The sequence below is a fragment of the Oncorhynchus clarkii genome, chromosome 33 (assembly GCF_045791955.1).
Source record: "Oncorhynchus clarkii lewisi isolate Uvic-CL-2024 chromosome 33, UVic_Ocla_1.0, whole genome shotgun sequence".
In the NCBI taxonomy this organism is placed as follows: Eukaryota; Metazoa; Chordata; class Actinopteri; order Salmoniformes; family Salmonidae; genus Oncorhynchus; species Oncorhynchus clarkii.
Window position 1 is genome coordinate 5852187 of NC_092179.1, and position 19472 is coordinate 5871658.

The 19472-nt window shown below is 41.7% G+C and overlaps 1 protein-coding gene across 10 annotated transcripts in view; it reads left to right on the plus strand.

Moving 5' to 3' along the window:
* Positions 1-19472, plus strand: part of LOC139392811 (lysine-specific demethylase 5A-like) — a 48089-nt gene that overhangs the window by 14887 nt on the left and 13730 nt on the right. For 4 of the 10 annotated variants that reach the window (XM_071141077.1, XM_071141083.1, XM_071141081.1 and 1 more), the window contains exons 7-17: positions 2554-2648; positions 2880-3047; positions 4614-4733; positions 4993-5151; positions 5415-5596; positions 12792-12954; positions 15152-15271; positions 16312-16506; positions 16785-16966; positions 18862-18986; positions 19125-19275. In XM_071141077.1, coding sequence (XP_070997178.1) covers positions 2554-2648; positions 2880-3047; positions 4614-4733; positions 4993-5151; positions 5415-5596; positions 12792-12954; positions 15152-15271; positions 16312-16506; positions 16785-16966; positions 18862-18986; positions 19125-19275 — 1660 coding nt within the window. The remainder of the gene's footprint in view (positions 1-2553; positions 2649-2879; positions 3048-4613; positions 4734-4992; positions 5152-5414; positions 5597-12791; positions 12955-15151; positions 15272-16311; positions 16507-16784; positions 16967-18861; positions 18987-19124; positions 19276-19472) is intronic. The other 6 variants (XM_071141078.1, XM_071141082.1, XM_071141087.1 and 3 more) reach the window with 2 other exon arrangements.

Genomic DNA, 19472 nt, shown 5'->3' on the forward strand with positions numbered 1-19472 from the left:
AATATTTCATTCATTCAGATCTAGGATGTGTTATTTTTGTGTTCCCTTTATTTTTTTGAGCAGTGTATAAAATACAGATACCCCAAAAACTACTTAGTAGTACTTTAAAATTAAACTATTTCTGGTCAAAGGAATTGTCCGTAGGGCTCCAAGACAGGATTGTGTCGAGGCACAGATCTGGAGCATTGAAGGTCCAAAAGTGGCCTCCATTATTCTTAAATGTTCTCTTGATAAGTGCATGAATTGGATCATTAATTTCCTGTCCTGCTAGGCATTCAACATGTAATATATACCTTTGGGTGTCAGGGTAAATGTATGGAGTAAAAAGTACATTATTTTAATTAGGAGTGAAGTAAAAATTGTCAAATATAAGAAGTACAGATACTCAAGTAAAAATACTTTAAAGTAGTACTTAACTAATTTACACCACTGGTGACATCATCCATGAAGCTGGTTGAGAGAATGCCAGGAATGTGCAAAGCTGTCATGAAGGCAAAGGGTGGCTATTTAAATATATTTTGATTTGTTAAACACCTTTTTTGGTTACTACATGATTACATATCTTATTTCATCGTTTTTTATGTCTTCACTATTATTCTACAATGTAGAAAATGGTCAAAATGAAAACCCTTAAATGAGTAGGTGTTCTAAAACTAGATTTGTATTCTTATTGTGCACAAGACAGCTGTTTGATTCACATGCCTCAGTGGACTAATCCATTGCAGAAGCCATAGGGATCCCGCAGTCCATCACTCTGACATTCTTCTGAAATTGTAAATGGTAATGTTATGTAAGAATAATGGTGCAACATTAGTGAACACTATTTGACTATGATAAATGTGTTTTCTCCCGGGATGGATAGTTGTCTGTCTGTCGTTCTGAAGCAATCTTCAGTGCGTCGTTGAATTGGCACCTTTCCCTATATGTTGCTATGTGCATAATAGCGAAGTTAACCAGCATATTGGTGTTGTGAACTAAGAGGTGGAGGCAGCAGCGGAGAAGAGAGGCAAGAGGAAACTCCAACTTAATTAGGCCTATAATCAATAGCATAACTGTTAAATGTGCCTTGTTTTAAAAAAATCATCCATATATATCTACAGAAATAAGACAGATCTTGCTTCTGTTGCCTGTTTTGAGTGTCTTGTTTAATAGCCTACTGATTTCTGTGAGCACCTAGCCTCAAGCTACCGCAATATGTTTGGTAAAGCAATTTCTCAAATTCAGCTGTTGTAAATCTTTGCTATGCTGTAATCCAAGTAAAAAAAAATATATTACATTAACAGTCTCTGGTATGATTTAATTTAGTGTTTACAGTGTTCCAAATGGGCAGAACAATTATATTGTAATCTAACAGCACCTGTTTGACACACACTACTCATGCAATGCTTGCTCCTATACCCTCCTTTTGTCTGGATCTCCAGTAGTTTCCACAACTAAGTCAAATGTCTTCGGCTTCGACTTCCCCTTTCCCTCCTGAGCAACCAGTAAACATTCCCCCGTTTTCAAGTTTGTCCTCCACATCCATTTTGCTGTCACGGAGTTTTTAACCAATTTGTTGATGTGATTATGATAGTCTATAGGTCAGGCCTATTGGCCATGCGGATGCAATGCATTGCATAAACAGAGCAGGGGTTGATGGAATAGAGAGGGAATTGTTTTCCTAAACAATTTTGGTAACAGAAGTTTTCAGTCAGAGGAATAAGTAAGACATTAAATGGCTGTAATTATGTTGCAGCTTCAGCACGGACAGCACGATGAACACTTGCTGTGCTGTAGTGCCTGCTCGCTGGAGAGGAGTGAGAACGTGTGCCAGTCACACAGGCGCACTCAGTCATTTTCTTTAACGCAGCGTGGCCATTGGGCTCCCTCTTGAGTCGTTTGTGTGTCCTTTTTAATTATTTCAACAGTGTGCTTAAAGCACCAGAGAAGCTCTGCATTTCATTCAAACATAGGGTGTACACGTAAAAATACACTGTTTTGACATTAAGATGCGACCACACAAGGAGACCCTGTAGGTAAACTTTGAGTGTCCCCAGTTAACTTCCTCATCTGTGTCTGTCTATTATTCTATAATCTCTGTCTGTACACGTAAAAATACACTGTTTTGTCTACCAATGGATTGGTTGAAAGAACAGACTACTCTCGGTGGACCAAGATTTTTCTATTATATCTAGTCATGTTGACATAAGATGATGAATACATTGAGCAATTATTTACATCTTGGCATGCTGTAAAATATTAGTTTTTTTTAACAGTTCCATTTGTTCATCCCTCATTACCTCAATTACTATGATACTCCCTTCACTGTTCATTGGCTGCACTAATTGCACTGTTTGTCTACATAACCTGGTTCAATAATTTACCATGTAACCCTGAAGAAGGCACTTTGTGCCGAAACGTTGGTTGCTATACCCATTATATGTTTTGGAGCATAATTAGTGTGTAATTTTTTTTTTCTATATTTTTTTTTTGGGGGGGGGGGAATAAATGTTGTGTAATGTCAATTTCCTCAGCTCGTTATTGGAACAATTCTATTCTCTTGTGTTACATGAGAAGAAGATGGGTTGAATAAGAAGCAGCGTCACCTGAAGGCCCAGGCCTTCGCCATTAAGATGCGACCACGCAAGGAGACCCTGGAGGTCAACTTTGTGAGTGTCACCAGTTAACTTCCTCATCTGTGTCTGTCTATTATTCTATAATCTCAATTTTGTAAGTGTGAGTTGATTTCCACTTTTCTTCTGTCTGTATTGTCCTGTTCTACTCACTTACAAATGAATCACTAGTGGACAACGGCGCAAAACATGTTTTTAGTTGCATGGACCACTTTTTGAATGTAATCATTTGACTGATTTATTATTGTTCTGTATTTCCTGTTCTAGATCCCCCAGATTGACCTGTACATGTGCCTGATGTGTGGGCGAGGCGACGAGGAGGATCGCCTCCTGCTGTGTGACGGCTGTGATGATAGCTACCACACCTTCTGTCTGATTCCGCCCCTACAGGATGTCCCTAAGGGGGACTGGCGATGCCCCAAGTGTGTCGCTGAGGTATGGAACTCTGGTGACTCTTCCACTACCCACTCCGAAGCAGATTCCTCACTTGAGAAACATACATGACAGCTGACTTGATGGAAGGTTTTTGCAGAAGTTGTTTGAGTTATAATTATTTCTTTATTGTGTCCCTTTTGGAAAATGTGTCTCATCTCAAACAGCACAACATCACCATATTTAGTGCATACATACAAAAATGTAAATCACAAGGAGAATTACAACAAAGATTCTTCAAAGTAGCCACCCTTTGCCTTGATGACAGCTTTACACACTCTTGCCATTCTCTCAACCAGCTTCATGAGGTAGTCACCTGGAATGCATTTCAATTAACAGGTGTGCCTTGTCAAAAGTTAATTTGTGGAATTGATTTTCTTCTTAATGCGTTTGAGCCAATCAGTTGTGTTGTGACAAGGTAGGGGTGGTATACAGAAGACAGCCCTATTTGGAAAAAGACCAAACCCATATTATGTCAAGAACAGCTCAAATAAGCAAAGAGAAACAACAGTCCATCATTACTTTAAGACATGAAGGTCAGTCATTCCGGATAATTTAAAGAACTTTGAAAGTTTCAGTTGCAAAAAACATCAAGCACTATGATGAAACTGGCTCTCATGAGGACCGCTACAGGCAATGGAAGACTCACAATTACCTGCTGCAGAGGATAAGTTCATTAGAGTTACCTGCACCTCCAACTGCAGCTCATATAAATGCTTCACAGAGTTCATGTAACACATATCTCAACATCAACTGTTCAGAGGAGACTGCATTAATCAGGCCTTCATGGTCAAATTCTCACAAAGTCACAAATGTCTTTGTGAGACTCTTAGTAGGTGAACGGATGATCTCTGCATGTGGGGTTCTTACCGTGAAGGAGGAGGTGTGATGGTGTGGGAGTGCTTTGCTGGTGACACTGTCTGTGATTTATTTAGAATTCAAGGCACACTTAACCAGTATGGCTACCACAGCATTCTGCAGCGATACGCTATCCAATCTGGTTTGTGCTTATTGGGACTGTCATTTGTTATTCAACAGTACTATGACCCAACACCTCCAGGCTGTGTAAGGAATATTTGTCAAAGCGGGAGAGTGATGGAGTGCTGCATCAGATGACCTGGCCTCCACAATCACCCGACCTCAACCCAATTGAGATGGTTTGGGATGAGTTGAACCACAGAGTGAAGGAAAAGCATCCAACAAGTGCTCAGCATATGTGGGAACTCCTTCAAGACTGTTGGAAAAGCATTCCAGGTGAAGCTGATTGAGAGCATTCCAAGAGTGTGCAAAGCTGTCATCAAGGCAAAGGGTGAAGAATCTCAAATATAACACATATTTTGATTTGTTTAACACTTTTTTTTTTTGGTGACTACCTGATTCCATGTTTTATTTCATAGTTTTGATGTATTCACTATTATTCTACAATGTAAAAAATAGTAAAAATAAAGAAAAACCCTTGAATGAGTAGGTGTCCAAACTTTTGCCTCGTTCTGTACATAAATCATGTTGAAGACTAAGGGATAGGATGATGTTTTGTCACTGGCCGTCTCACCCCGTTTCACCCTACAGGAGTGCAGTAAGCCGCGGGAGGCGTTTGGCTTTGAGCAAGCCGTGAGGGAGTACACCCTCCAGAGCTTTGGAGAGATGGCTGACCACTTCAAGTCAGACTACTTCAACATGCCCGTGCACGTACGTATCAAAATCAAACGGTCACCTTGAGTTATAGGCAAGAATCAAAAAACATATTTTGAACAGCTTTTGGAATACATATGTTCAGGTTAGGTCTGTATCTCAAAATCAAGTCAGATGCTGTCGACCCACTTTCTTTGGGTGATGTTTTCATCCTTCATGTTGTTTGAAGTTGAACATCTAACCTTTCTCTCCCACTAATGTCCAATCACATGTAAACAATGCATGTGTTTGTATTCTCCTTTCTCTGCACCCCCAGATGGTGCCGACAGAGCTGGTGGAGAAGGAGTTCTGGCGTCTGGTGAGCTCCATCGAGGAGGATGTCATTGTGGAGTATGGAGCTGACATCAGCTCTAAGGAGGTGGGCAGTGGCTTCCCTGTCAGGGACGGCAAGAGACGGCTGCTGGGAGACCAAGAGGTAACTGCACCAACTTGGACAAAGGACCCAGGCTCTTTCTCGTTAGTCTTTCGCCGCCTTTTCAAAACGCATTGGAGGTGAAGATCCGTTGTTCCTACATTCGGACCTTGTCCTCTAATGCCTTTTATGGAGTAGAGAGAGGACACAAGGGATCGTGCTAAGATTGAGAAAGAGCTACGGTATGAAATCCACGCCCTTAACGGCTTTTAAGTTACTTTTGACCAGTAAGTAACTTCCATCACCTCTGTCTTGTTCTTCTGTAGGAGTACGCCAACTCAGGCTGGAACCTGAACAACATGCCAGTTTTGGAGCAGTCGGTCCTTACCCACATAAACGTGGATATCTCTGGCATGAAGGTGCCCTGGCTCTACGTGGGCATGTGCTTCTCCTCATTCTGCTGGCACATCGAGGACCACTGGAGCTACTCCATCAACTTCCTGCACTGGTAAAGTAACAAACAGAAATGCCTTGTCCTAAATCGACCGCTTGCCCAAATATTGAGTAATACTGTTTATTTTAGTCCAAAGGACATATAACATTTCTTAACACAGTCCTCAGTGGGAAGAGACCGACAAACACATGTACTAAACAATGTAAACCATATACAATGTTGCAATGGGTCATAGATACAATTGTACTCAAATCTTCATTCTTCTGACTGTCTTCTGTGCCTGTCTGCCCCTCTCCCTCTCTCTCTCTGCCCGTCTGTCTGCCCGTCTGTTCGTCTGAAAATTTAATTTATTGGCATGACGTAACAATGTACATATTGCAAATGCTTATTTTGGATATTTACAATATGAAAAAAAATGATAATCAAAATTGTCAATGGGACAACAGTAACAACAATAACCAAGGGTCAAAATAAACATGCATTGAACAATAACAATAAGCATACAGTAGAGTACATGTGTAGGTTGATTGGTCTGTCAGACACTGTCCCTCAACTTATGGCAGGCAGCAATGTAATGCGCTGCCAACCCACAGCTCTCTGCGTCCTCCCCCAACAGGACGGGTAGCCTACTCTCATCAGAGAGGTCTATGAAACCTTGAATAAGGGTTTCAAATTTGGGGAAATGACACTCTAATTGTTTTATATTTTTCACATTTTGTCAGGAAATGCAGCTCCGTCTCAGGTTCTGCTGTTGTGCAGTGGCTGCACAGCCTTTCCTCTACATGGAGCCAGGTTTTCATGTGTCTACCCTTCTCAATGACAAGGCTGTGCTCAATGAGTCTGTACTTTGTCAAGGTTTTTCTAAGGTTTTGATCAGCAACCATGGTCAAATAGTTAGCCACAGTGTACTTTCGATTTAGGGCCAGATAGCACTGCATTTTGCTTTGTGCTTGTGTTTCCCAATAAGCAATGTAGTTTTGTTTTGACTGTGTAGTAATTTGGTTTATTCTGATTGTTCGGATGTTCTGGTCCTGAGGCCTCAGTGTGTTAGTAGAACAGGTTTGTGAACTCAGCCCCAGGACCAGCTGGATGAGAGGACTATTTTCTTTGCTCAGCTCTTGGTATTGCAGGGTTGGTAGTGATATGAGAGGGGGTCACTGTATTGTAGATGTTTCCAAAACTTATTTGCTCTTTTTTTAGTTTTATTATTAGTGGATATTGGCCTAATTCTGCCCTGCATGCATTGTTTGTAGTTTTGCTCTGGACATGTAGTAGAATCTTATAGTACTCTGCATGCAGGTTTTCAATGGGGTGTTTGTCCCATTTGATGAAATCTTGTTTTGCAAGTGGACCCCCACACCTTGCTGCCATAAAGTGCAATTGGTTCAATGACATTCAATTAGTTTTAGCAAAATTTTAATAGGTATTTCAATTTGAATTGGCTTTTTAATGGCGTAGAATGCTCTGTGTGCTTTCTCAGTTCATTCACTGCCTCATTAAGATGTCCAGTTGAGCTTATTTTTAAACCTAAGTATTTGTAGTGTGTGCAGTACTTTAAATGTTTTGTACCAATTGAGGACTGGCTCTGGATCTTCTCTGGAAAATCATTATTTTTTCTATTTTTGGAGTTTACTGCCAAGGTCTGGCAGTACTGCTCTAGCAGGTCCAGGCTCTGCTGTAGGCCATGTGCTGTGGGGGACAGCAGGTATAGGTCATCTGCGAAGAGTAGGCATTTAACTTCTGAATTGTGTAGACTAACACCAGGGGCTGAGAATTTTTCTAGAATTCGTTATTGTAAATATTGAAGAATGCAGGGCTCAGATTGCAACCCTGGCGAAGGGTCATGTCATGTTTTACCCCCTACACTACTTTCAAAAGCTTTGTAGAACAGTCATGTATGCCAAATAGAATCAAATGTTTTTTGGAAGTCGTTAAAGCAAGCGTATATTTTGGTGGACATGTTTATCTATCAGGGTGTGTAGGGTGTAAATTTGATCAGTCGTGCGATGTTTTGGTATAAATCCAATTTGGCTTTTACTCAAGACATAGTGCTTATTAAGGAAGTCTAGAACTCTTACATTTTATAATACTACAGAAAACCTTCCCCAGGTAACTTTTCACACAAATGCCTCTGTAATTGTTAGGGTCAAATTTGTCTCCGTTCTTAAAGATTGGGGTTATGAGTCCTTGATTCCTCGGGGCAAAACCCAGAGGACTAACTGTTCAGATTATTATTTTCCCCCCCCCTCTGTTCCCTGAATTGTCTTTTGCAAAGGGATATTTCATAGGAACCCAGTTCCTACCACTTCTACTGGATGTCACCAGTCTTTGGAATTTGGTTGAGGTTATTCCTTTGTGCAATGAAGAAGTAGGCCAACTCGGAACTGGGGACACTTTTGTGAGTTGCGCAAGACGTGAAAAGAGGCGCTGGTTTGTTTTCTTTCCTGTATTGAATACAGATTGCGCCATCTACAATTTGATCGATTATTAACGTTTAAAAATACCTAACGTTGTATTACAAAAGTAGTTTGAAATATTTTGGCAAAGTTTATAGGCAACTTTTGAAATATTTTGTAGTGACGTTACATTTTTTGTAAGCAGTTTTTTTCTGGATCAAGCGCGCTTTATAAATGGACATTTTTGATATATATGGATGGAATTACTTGAATAAAAGGACCAATTGTGATGTTTATGGGACATATTGGAGTGCCAACAAAAGAAGCTCGTCAAAGGTAATTCATGTTTTATATTTTATTTCAGCGTTTTGTGTAGCGCCTGCAGGGTTGAAATATGCTAGTTCCTTTGTTCACTACTGGTGCAGATGGTGCAGGCTATCAGATAATAGCTTCTTATGCTTTTGCCAAAAAGCATTTTTAAAATATGACATGTTGGCTGGATTCACAATGAGTGTAGCTTTAATCGAGTATCTTACATGTGTGATTTAATAAAAGTTAGAATTTTATAGCATTTTATTTGAATCTGGCGCTCTGCATTCCCCCTGTCAATTGGCCAGTTGAGACATTTGCGTCCCGCCTATCCCTAAGAGGTTTTAATATAGCCAATTAAAATGTTGCACTAGTGAGTTTGAGCATCTCATTTAGGATGCCATCAGGTCTGCATGCTTTTCTAAATTTGAGGGCCTGAAGTTTCTTAGAGCTCCTGGTCAGTAATTCAATAAAAATAAAGTCTCTCTCGGTCTGTCTCTCTGTCGGTCTCTGTGTCTCTCTCATTGAAATTCAAGGTGCTTTATTGGCATGAAAAACATTGTCATTATTTCCAAAGCAAAAACTTATACAATATACATTGTAATACAATTATAAACAATAACAAATAATATAAAACAGTAAATAATAATACAAAATGAAATACAAAAATAACAATATAGTAGAAATGTAATAAATATGAATATTCAGTGTCCCTCAGGCTATGGCAGGCAAATGCATATTTGGATGCAAGAGAAGCCATTGCTCCTTCGCACATGAGTATTTTGAGTTTTTACTCTGGGTTTAATAAATTACATTTTGGATTAAATGTCGACATTTCTGTGAATAATGAATCTCTTTGTGAGGAATATTTATCACAGTAAAGGAGAAAGTGCATCTCTGTCTCTACCTCCCCTGTCATGCAGTTATCACATACACGCTCCTCTTTGGGTAGCCATGTCTTTTTATATCTGCCAGTTTCTATTGCCAATTGATGGTCACTCAGCCTGTACCTGGTAAGGATCTGTCTCTGCTTCGTGTCTCTGACAGAGTAGAGATAATCAGCCAATTCATATTCCTTGTTTAGGGTTCAGATATCAATTTAGTACGCTTTGGGTTTTGTTTCGTTTTTCCACTGTTGTAAATATGAGTCCTTTGATTGGTTCCATGATTTTGTTTATTGGAATTCTTTCTTTTGAAGCACTGCTGGTGTCAGCTTGGTTGGTTAGGTCCAACATCAGCTGACTGAGAGGGCTCGTTTCTGGGCTCACCTCTTGGGTTTTAAGTGCTTAAAATTGCATACTTGAATTCGGATTTGAATTTAGATGTAGCCAAAAATGTAATGTTCTTTTCTGTATTTTCATTACTACTGGAAAGCGGCCCAATTCTGCCCTACATGCATTAGTTGGTGTATTTCTAGGGACTTGTAGATTTGTCTGACAGAATTCTGCATGTAGGGCTTCAATTGGATGTTTGTCGCACATTTTAAATTCCAGTTTGAGTGGCCCCCAAACTTTACTTCCGTAAAGAGCTATTGATTGGATTACACTGTCAAATTTTATGGCCAAATTCTAATTAAGATGTTGATTTTGAATAATTTCATTTTTATTGCATACAATGCCTTTTCTTTGAGTGCATTCGCTGCCATATCAAATCAAATTTTTATTTGTCACATACACATGATGTTAATGTTAATGCGAGTGTAGTGAAATGCTTGTGCTTCTAGTTCCGACAATGCAGTAATAACCAACGAGTAATCTAGCTAACAATTCCAAAACTACTACCTTATACACACAAGTGTAAAGGGATAAAGAATATGTACATAAAGATATATGAATGAGTGATGGTACAGAGCGGCATAGGCAAGATGCAGTAGATGGTATCGAGTACAGTATATACATATGAGAAGTATGTAAACAAAGTGGCATAGTTTTTAAAGTGGCTAGTGATACATGTATTACATAAAGATGCAGTAGATGATATAGAGTACAGTATATACGTATACATATGAGAAATAATGCAGGGTATGTAAACATTATATTAAGTAGCATTGTTTAAAGTGGCTAGTGATATATTTTACATAAATTCCCATTATTAAAGTGGCTGGAGTTGAGTCAGTGTGTTGGCAGCAGCCACTCAATGTTAGTGGTGGCTGTTTAACAGTCTGATGGCCTTGAGATAGAAGCTGTTTTTCAGTCTCTCTGTCCCAGCTTTGATGCACCTGTACTGACCTCGCCTTCTGGATGATAGCGGGGTGAACAGGCAGTGGCTCGGGTGGTTGTTGTTGTCCTTGATGATCTTTATGGCCTTCCTGTGACATCGGGTGGTGTAGGTGTCCTGGAGGGCAGGTAGTTTGCCCCCGGTGATGCGTTGTGCAGACCTCACTACCCTCTGGAGAGCCTTACTGTTGTGGACGGAGCAGTTGCCGTACCAGGCGGTGATACAGCCCGACAGGATGCTCGATTGTGCATCTGTAGAAGTTTGTGAGTGCTTTTGGTGACAAGCTGAATTTCTTCAGCCTCCTGAGGTTGAAGAGGCGCTGCTGCGCCTTCTTCACGATGCTGTCTGTGTGGGTTCAGTTTGTCTGTGATGTGTACGCCGAGGAACTTAAAACTTACTACCCTCTCCACTACTGTTCCATCGATGTGGATAGGGGGGGTGTTCCCTCTGCTGTTTCCTGAAGTCCACAATCATCTCCTTAGTTTTGTTGACGTTGAGTGTGAGGTTATTTTCCGGACACCACACTCCGAGGGCCCTCACCTCCTCCCTGTAGGCCGTCTCGTCGTTGTTGGTAATCAAGCCTACCACTGTTGTGTCGTCCGCAAACCTGATGATTGAGTTGGAGGCGTGCGTGGCCACGCAGTCGTGGGTGAACAGGGAGTACAGGAGAGGGCTCAGAACGCACCCTTGTGGGGCCCCAGTGTTGAGGATCAGCGGGGTGGAGATGTTGTTACCTACCCTCACCACCTGGGGGCGGCCCGTCAGGAAGTCCAGTACCCAGTTGCACAGGGCGGGGTCGAGACCCAGGGTCTCGAGCTTGATGACGAGTTTGGAGGGTACTATGGTGTTAAATGCTGAGCTGTAGTCGATGAACAGCATTCTCACATAGGTATTCCTCTTGTCCATATGGGTTAGGGCAGTGTGCAGTGTGGTTGAGATTGCATCGTCTGTGGAGCTATTTGGGCGGTAAGCAAATTGGAGTTGGTCTAGGGTGTCAGGTAGGGTGGAGGTGATATGGTCCTTGACTAGTCTCTCAAAGCACTTCATGATGACGGAAGTGGTAGTCGTTTAGCTCAGTTACCTTAGCTTTCTTGGGAACAGGAACAATGGTGGCCCTCTTGAGCATGTGGGAACAGCAGACTGGGATAGGGATCGATTGAAAATGTCCGTAAACACACCAGCTAGCTGGTCTGCGCATGCTCTGAGGGCGCGGCTAGGGATGCCGTCTGGGCCCGCAGCCCTGCGAGGGTTAACACGTTTAAATGTTTTACTCACCTCGGCTGCAGTGAAGGAGAGTCCTTATGTTTTGGTTGTGGGCCGTGTCAGTGGCACTGTATTGTCCTCAATGCGGGCAAAAAAGTTATTTAGTCTGCCTGGGAGCAAGGCATCCTGGTCCGTGACTGGGCTGGTTTTCTTTTTGTAATCCGTGATTGACTGTAGACCCTGCCACATACCTCTTGTGTCTGAGCCGTTGAATTGCAATTCTACTTTCTCTATACTGACGCTTAGCTTGTTTGATTGCCTTGCGGAGGGAATAGCTACACTGTTTGTATTCGGTCATGTTTCTGGTCACCTTGCCCTGATTAAAAGCAGTGGTTCGCGCTTTCAGTTTCACGCGAATGCTGCCATCAATCCACGGTTTCTGGTTTGGGAATGTTTTAATCGTTGCTATGGGAACGACATCTTCAACGCACGTTCTAATGAACTCGCTCACCGAATCAGCGTATTCGTCAATGTTGTTGTCTGACGCAGTACGAAACATATCCCAGTCCACTTGATGGAAGCAGTCTTGGAGCGTGGAATCAGATTGGTCGGACCATATTAAAGTTTCACGATGCAGATATGGTCAGTCCAAGGTTGGTGTAATTTTTTGTGTGTTCAATTATGGTGCTGTTCAGGGTGAAGTTATATTTGTGTTTCTGACATCTGTTTTTTTTGTTTTAGAAAATCATGATTTTCATTTTTTGGAAATGTACTGCCAGGGCCCAATTATGGCAATATTGCTCTAGAATGTTAGTGCATCTCTGTCGAGCCTTAGGCCTGTACATGCTTAATGGTTGAATCAGAGGGGACTCTAGGTCGGTTTACTTACTGCTCAGCTCTTGGGACAAATGTTGTCGATTTTGCCATCACTGACATTGACCCCTCCTCCATTAGTGCATTCACTGTCAGACCACAGACACCATTGTCAGATCACTGTCAGATCAACGTGTTTCTGAAGAAATTAATCAATTCTGGATTTGTTGTGTCTTGCTCTCTGCCCCTCTCGCTCTCTGCCTCTCGCGCTCTTTCTGCCTCTCATGCTTTATCTCTGCCTCTCTCTCCAGGGGGGAGCCTAAGACGTGGTATGGTGTCCCGGCCCACGCGGCAGAGCAGCTGGAGTCCGTGATGAAGAAGCTGGCCCCAGAGCTGTTTGACTCTCAGCCTGACCTGCTGCACCAGCTTGTCACCATCATGAATCCCAACGTCCTCATGGAGCACGGCGTGCCTGTATGTAGTGTGTGTTTTCATCAGTGGCCATATGTATCAAGTGATTCAGAGTACGAGTGTTGATCTAGGAACAGTTTTGCCAGTTGGATCTCAATGAATATGTTTATATGGACAGGGGTGGGGATCTGATCCTGGATGCTTGAATCATATCTATCCCCTTTTTACACAGTATTGTGAGGTACTTAAGTAAAAATACTTCATAGTGCTACTTAAGTAGTTTTTTGGGTTATCTGTACTTTTCATATTTTGGACTACTTTTGAAAATGGTTTACTTTTTACTCCGTACATTTTCCCTGACACCCAAAAGTACTTGTTACGTTTTTGCTTAGCAGGACAGGAAAATGATCCAGTTCTCACTCACTTATCAAGCGAACATCCCTACTGCCTCTGATCTGGCAGACTCACTAAACACAAATGCTTAATTTTGTAAATTATGTCTGCGTTTTGTAGTGTACCCCTGGCTAGCCATAAATTAAATAAAAAAACAAGGACTGTGCCGTCTGTTTTGCTTAATATAAGAAATTTGAAATGATTTATACTTTTACTTTAACTCTAGATACTTAAGTATATTTTTTCAATTACATTTAGTTTTTATATTTGAGTATATGTAAAACCAAATGCTTTTACTCGAGTCATTTTCTATTAGCTACAGTGGGGCAAAAAAGTATTTAGTCAGCCACCAATTGTGCAAGTTCTCCCACTTAAAAATATGAGGCCTGTAATTTTCATCATAGGTACACTTGAACTATGAGACAAAATGAGAAAAAAAATCCAGAAAATCACATTGTAGGATTTGTAATTAATTTATTTGCAAATTATGGTGGAAAATAAGTATTTGGTCACCTACAAACAAGCAAGATTTCTGGCTCTCACAGACCTGTAACTTCTTCTTTAAGAGGCTCCTCTGTCCTCCACTCGTTACCTGTATTAATGGCACCTGTTTGAACTTGTTATCAGTATAAAAGACACCTGTCCTCAACCTGTCAGTCAGTCACACTCCAAACTCCACTATGGCCAAGACCAAAGAACTGTCAAAGAACACCAGAAACAAAATTGTAGACCTGCACCAGGCTGGGAAGACTAAATATGCAATAGGTAAGCAGCTTGGTTTGAAGAAATCAACTGTGGGAGCAATTATTAGGAAATGGAAGACATACAAGACCACTGATAATCTCCCTCGATCTGGGGCTCCACGCAAGATCGGTGAGCAAGAACGGTGAGCAAAAATCCCAGAACCACACGGGGGGACCTAGTGAATGACCTGCAGAGAGCTGCACCGCCAGGGACTCAAATCATGCAGTGCCAGACATGTCCCCCTGCTTAAGCCAGTACATGTCCAGGCCCGTCTGAAGTTTGCTAGAGAGCGTGTTTGGAGGACAAAGAATGCTGAGTTGCATCCAAAGAACACCATACCTACTGTGAAGCATGGGGGTGGAAACATCATGCTTTGGGGCTGCTTTTCTGAAAAGGGACCAGGACGACTGATCCGTGTAAAGGAAAGAATGAATGGGGCCATGTATCGTGAGATTTTGAGTGAAAACCTCCTTCCATCAGCAAGGTCATTGAAGATGAAACGTGGCTGGGTCTTTCAGCATGATAATGATCCCAAACACACCGCCCGGGCAGCGAAGGAGTGGCTTCGTAAGAAGCATTTCAAGGTCCTGGAGTGGCCTAGCCAGTCTCCAGATCTCAACCCCATAGAAAATCTTTGGAGGGAGTTGAAAGTCTGTGTTGCCCAGCAACAGCCCCAAAACATCACTGCTCTAGAGGAGATCTGCATGAGGAATGGGCCAATATACCAGCAACAGTGTGTGAAAACCTTGTGGAAACTTACAGAAAACGTTTGACTTCTGTCATTGCCAACGAAGGGTATATAACAAAGTATTGAGAAACTTTTATCCACCAAATATTTATTTTCCACCATAATTTGCAAATAAATTCATAAAAAATCCTACAATGTAATTTTTTAGATTTTTCTCATTTTGTCTGTCATAGTTGAAGTGTACCTATGATAAATTACAGGCCTCTCATCTTTTTAAGTGGGAGAACTTGCACAATTGGTGGCTGACTAAATACTTTTTTGCCCCACTGTATGTTTACTTTTACTCAAATATGACAATTGAGTACTTTTACCAACACTGCTTTTACGAGATCAAGTCTGCATTGTGTCTTACTGGTGTGTGTTTATACCACTCAGGTTTTCCGGACCAACCAGTGTGCAGGGGAATTTGTGGTGACTTTTCCCAGAGCCTACCACAGTGGCTTCAACCAGGGATACAACTTTGCTGAGGCTGTCAACTTCTGTACCGCAGACTGGGTGGGTTTAAAGTTTTAACAAGTGTTTGTGTTTTAACAAATATTACCAGAATGTTGAATTTGAATTTTGAAATTGGAAGTTGGTTTGGGCTGTATCCAGATTATCATACCTTCATACCGACCTTGTGCCATACTGGGAGATTCGGTAATACCAGGACTGTTTTCAAACCCAACTGATTCTCTTTAATCTGAAGGTTAGCAATGCTAACAAGTACATGTAAAATCCCGTAGGGAATGCTAACGAGCGCATTGCAAATATTCTATAGTTGTTGACTTAACTCAAAAATGATGCGCGCAATAAAACAAATTTTAGACAGCAAGGCTTTTGATCCAGGAGGGGATTCTCTGCTGTTACTAAGTGAATGCTTGATTTTGTAAGAAGCTAACCACTTAGCCAACTAGCTACTAAATTAGCAAACCATATGCTCAACTGCAAGAGCTTTTAGCATATTCTAGACAGTTAATTTAGTTATGATATCTAGCTGGCAAACATTAAGCCGTGAATTTTATGCTCTAACTAGATCACCTGGTGCATGCTGCACAACAGTGACTCACAAGGCAAACAAACACAACGTGACTGGGGACTACCGTTACGCTTCATAATGAGAAATTATGTGACTAGTGAAATGGCAGAGCGCAATCTTCTTTATCTCCTAACATATTGCGCACGTTGACTGCAGGTATTTATTTAAGTAGCTTCAAATGTTCAATTAAAAAACAAACAAAAACCAAAAAATGATTTCAATGCTATTGATGGTATTGGAAAACCATCATGTGGCTATATCCAAATACCCCGGTATACCGCCCAAGCCACGTTGGGAGCTTAATTTAATTATTTTAAGTCAAGTATTTTATACCCTTCTTACTGGCCGCAATGCTGTCTTGGTGAAACTATCATCTTAGATATTCCCCCTCCAATGTTCTCTTTGCTTCTCCTTGATATTTTGAGGAGGCTAGGAGAAAAGATCCAAGGAATCGATTAAAGACTTTGACATTCTGTCTCTCTCTCTTCTCTCTCTTTGTGTCCCTGTTCCCTCCCAGCTCCCGATGGGTCGTCAGTGTGTGGCCCACTACCGGCGGCTCCACCGCTACTGTGTCTTCTCCCACGAGGAGCTGCTGTGCAAGATGGCTGCCGACCCCGAGAGCCTGGATGTGGAGCTGGCTGCTGCAGTCTTCAGAGAGATGGGAGAGATGATGGAGGAAGAGACACGGCTCAGAAAGTCCGTGCAGGAGATGGTGAGGGACAGGGCCCAATGGGGATTTCTATATAAACAACTTTTTGCCATTTTAGGAAAACTTTACAGGATGGACAGAGAGGGTGAAGTAATGCAAGCGGGGTTTACTTGAATACATTATGATGATACACGATACAACAATGTTGACATCACACAATCCCAAAGATATGTTTCAAATGAACACTCCAAAAGTGAATCAATTATGTAATTTCACATTCGTCCTCCCACTCTAGTTAAAGTGGATTGTTTTCTGATTGCGATTTCCCTCCGTGACTGCAGGGTGTGCTGTCCTCGGAGCAGGAGGTGTTTGAGCTGGTCCCTGATGACGAGCGTCAGTGTCAGAAGTGTAAGACCACATGTTTCCTGTCGGCTCTGACGTGTCCCTGCAGTCCAGAGCGTCTAGTCTGTCTGCACCACGCCAAGGAACTCTGTGACTGTCCCCTGGGAAACAAGTGTCTACGGTAAGGAGTACAGCTGGGTGATATGGACATAAGTTCATAAGAATGTGCGCCAGTTTTTATTATCCGTTGTACTACTACTAGGTTAATGGTTGTAGCTATCAATTGTCCTATTAAGAATCACCCATGTTAACAAACTTATTTCATTTCAAACTTTACATATAGGCTACTTATCGTAATGAACGATAAGTGATTGATTGGTATGGTCGGTGTCGATAATTTTTATCATCCCAGCTCTATTACGGAGAGAGGGTTGGTTTTTGGGTGGGTGAGTGGGTTGGTTTTTGAGTGAGTGAATACATTATTTTAAGGAGTTACAAGTGTCTCTGGTGAGAAGGAATTAATGGATGAATGATGTAGAGTAGTTATGAACTCTGTACTGCTCAGATGCCCCCATAAGAGCCCATTGATTAATGACAGTAGTTTTACCTGTCAATGCATCAGTGAGGACTTGGATGCATTTGTATTTATTATGGATCCCCATTAGTTCCTGCCAAAGCAGCAGCCACTCTTCCTGGGGTCCAGCAAAATTAAGGCAGTTTAAACAATTTTAAAACGCTACAATATTTTCATAGATTTCACAACACACTGTGTGCCCTCAGGCCCCTACTCCACCACTACCACATATCTACAGTACTAAATCCATGTGAATGTTATCGTGTTTGTGTGTGTCTGTGCCAATTTTGTGTTGCTTCACAGTCCCCGCTGTTTCATTTTTTTTGTTTTTTGTTTTTTTTAATCTAAATTTAATCTACATTTACAGTTACTTGATGTGGAATAGAGTTCCATGTAGTCATGGCTCTGTAGTACTGTGGGCCTCCCATATTCTGTTCTGGACATGGGGACTGTGAAGAGACCTCTTGTGGCATGTCTTGTGGGGTATGCATGGGTGTCTGAGCTGTGCGCCAGTAGTTTAGACAGACAGCTTGGTGCATTCAACGTGTCAATACCTCTCATAAATAAAAGTAGTGATGAAGTCGATCTCTCTTCCACTCTCAGCCAGGATAGATTGACATGCATATTATTGTTAGCTCTCTGTGTACATCCAAGGGCCAGTCATGCTGCCCTGTTCTGAGCCAATTGCAATTTTCCTAAGTCCTTTTTTGTGGCACCTGACCACACAACTGAACAGTAGTCAAGGTGCGACAAAACTAGGGCCTGTAGGACCTGCCTTGTTGATAGTGTGGCAGAGCATCGCATCATTATAGACAAAATTCCCCCCATCTTAGCTACAACTGCATCAATATGTTTTGACCATGACAGTTTACAATCTAGTGTTACTCCAAGCAGTTTAGTCATCTCAACTTGCTCAATTTCTACATTATTTATTTGAGGTTTATGGTTTAGTGAGTGTTTTGTTCCGAATACAGAACTTCTAGTTTTAGAAATATTTAGGACTAATTTATTCCTTGCCACCCAGCTCTTTGTTTAGTGTTGCAGTCATTTCAGTCGCTGTAGTAGCTGATGTGTATAGTGTTGAGTCATCCGCATACATTGAAACTCTGGCTTTACTCAGTCAGTGGCATGTCATTAGTAAAAATTGAAAAAGCAAGGGGCCTAAACAGCTACCCTGGGGAATTCCTGATTCTAACTGGATTATATTTGATAGGCTTCCATTAAAGAACACCCTCTGTTCTGTTAGACAAGTAACTCTTTATCCACATTATAGCAGGGGGTATAAAGCCATAACACAAGTTTTTCCAGCAGCAGACTCTGATCGATAATGTCAAAAGCTGCACTGAAGTCTAACAAGATGTATTTTCACTGGCCCAGAATAAATCTCATCTCCACTGAAAGTAGTTTTTTAATTTATGAATAGGCTTAATCTGGGCCACTAACCCCATAGCGCAATCAATATTAAATAGGTGCTGACGCTCCTCTGTCTCTTTGTATTCCAGCTACCGTTATGATCTGGAGGAGTTTCCCTCCATGCTGTATGGGGTGAAGTCCAGAGCCCAGTCCTATGACACCTGGGCCAAGCGGGTCACTGAGGCCTTAGCTGCTGACCACAAGAACAAGAAAGGTAGGTGGACTATCTATGTTGTAAAGGCGGAAATACTCTGCACAATATTAGAACAATTGTACTACAATTCCCCATGCCTCATGTTGCTCTCTCCTCTATTCTTATCTTTCTTGCTCTCTGTCCCTCTCCCTTTGTCAGACCTGATAGAGTTGAAGGTTCTTCTGGAGGATGCAGAGGACAGGAAGTACCCAGAGAACAGTCTGTTCCGTCGGCTGAGAGAAATGGTGAAGGAGGCCGAAACCTGCTCCTCTGTGGCCCAGCTACTGCTCAGCCGCAAGCAGAGACACAGGTCCGTAGAGTACAAGATACACACACACGCCGCTGTTATGTCACACTGAAGTTTATGTCCCTGTTCTCTTCTCCTAAATTGTGTATTTGCACACTCCACACCATGGAATTAAAAACATTGGATCGGTGCAAGCATTCTCCTTTGTTTTTACACCAAAGAATCTGTGAGGGAGAGTGTGCTAGTGCGCACTTTGGGAG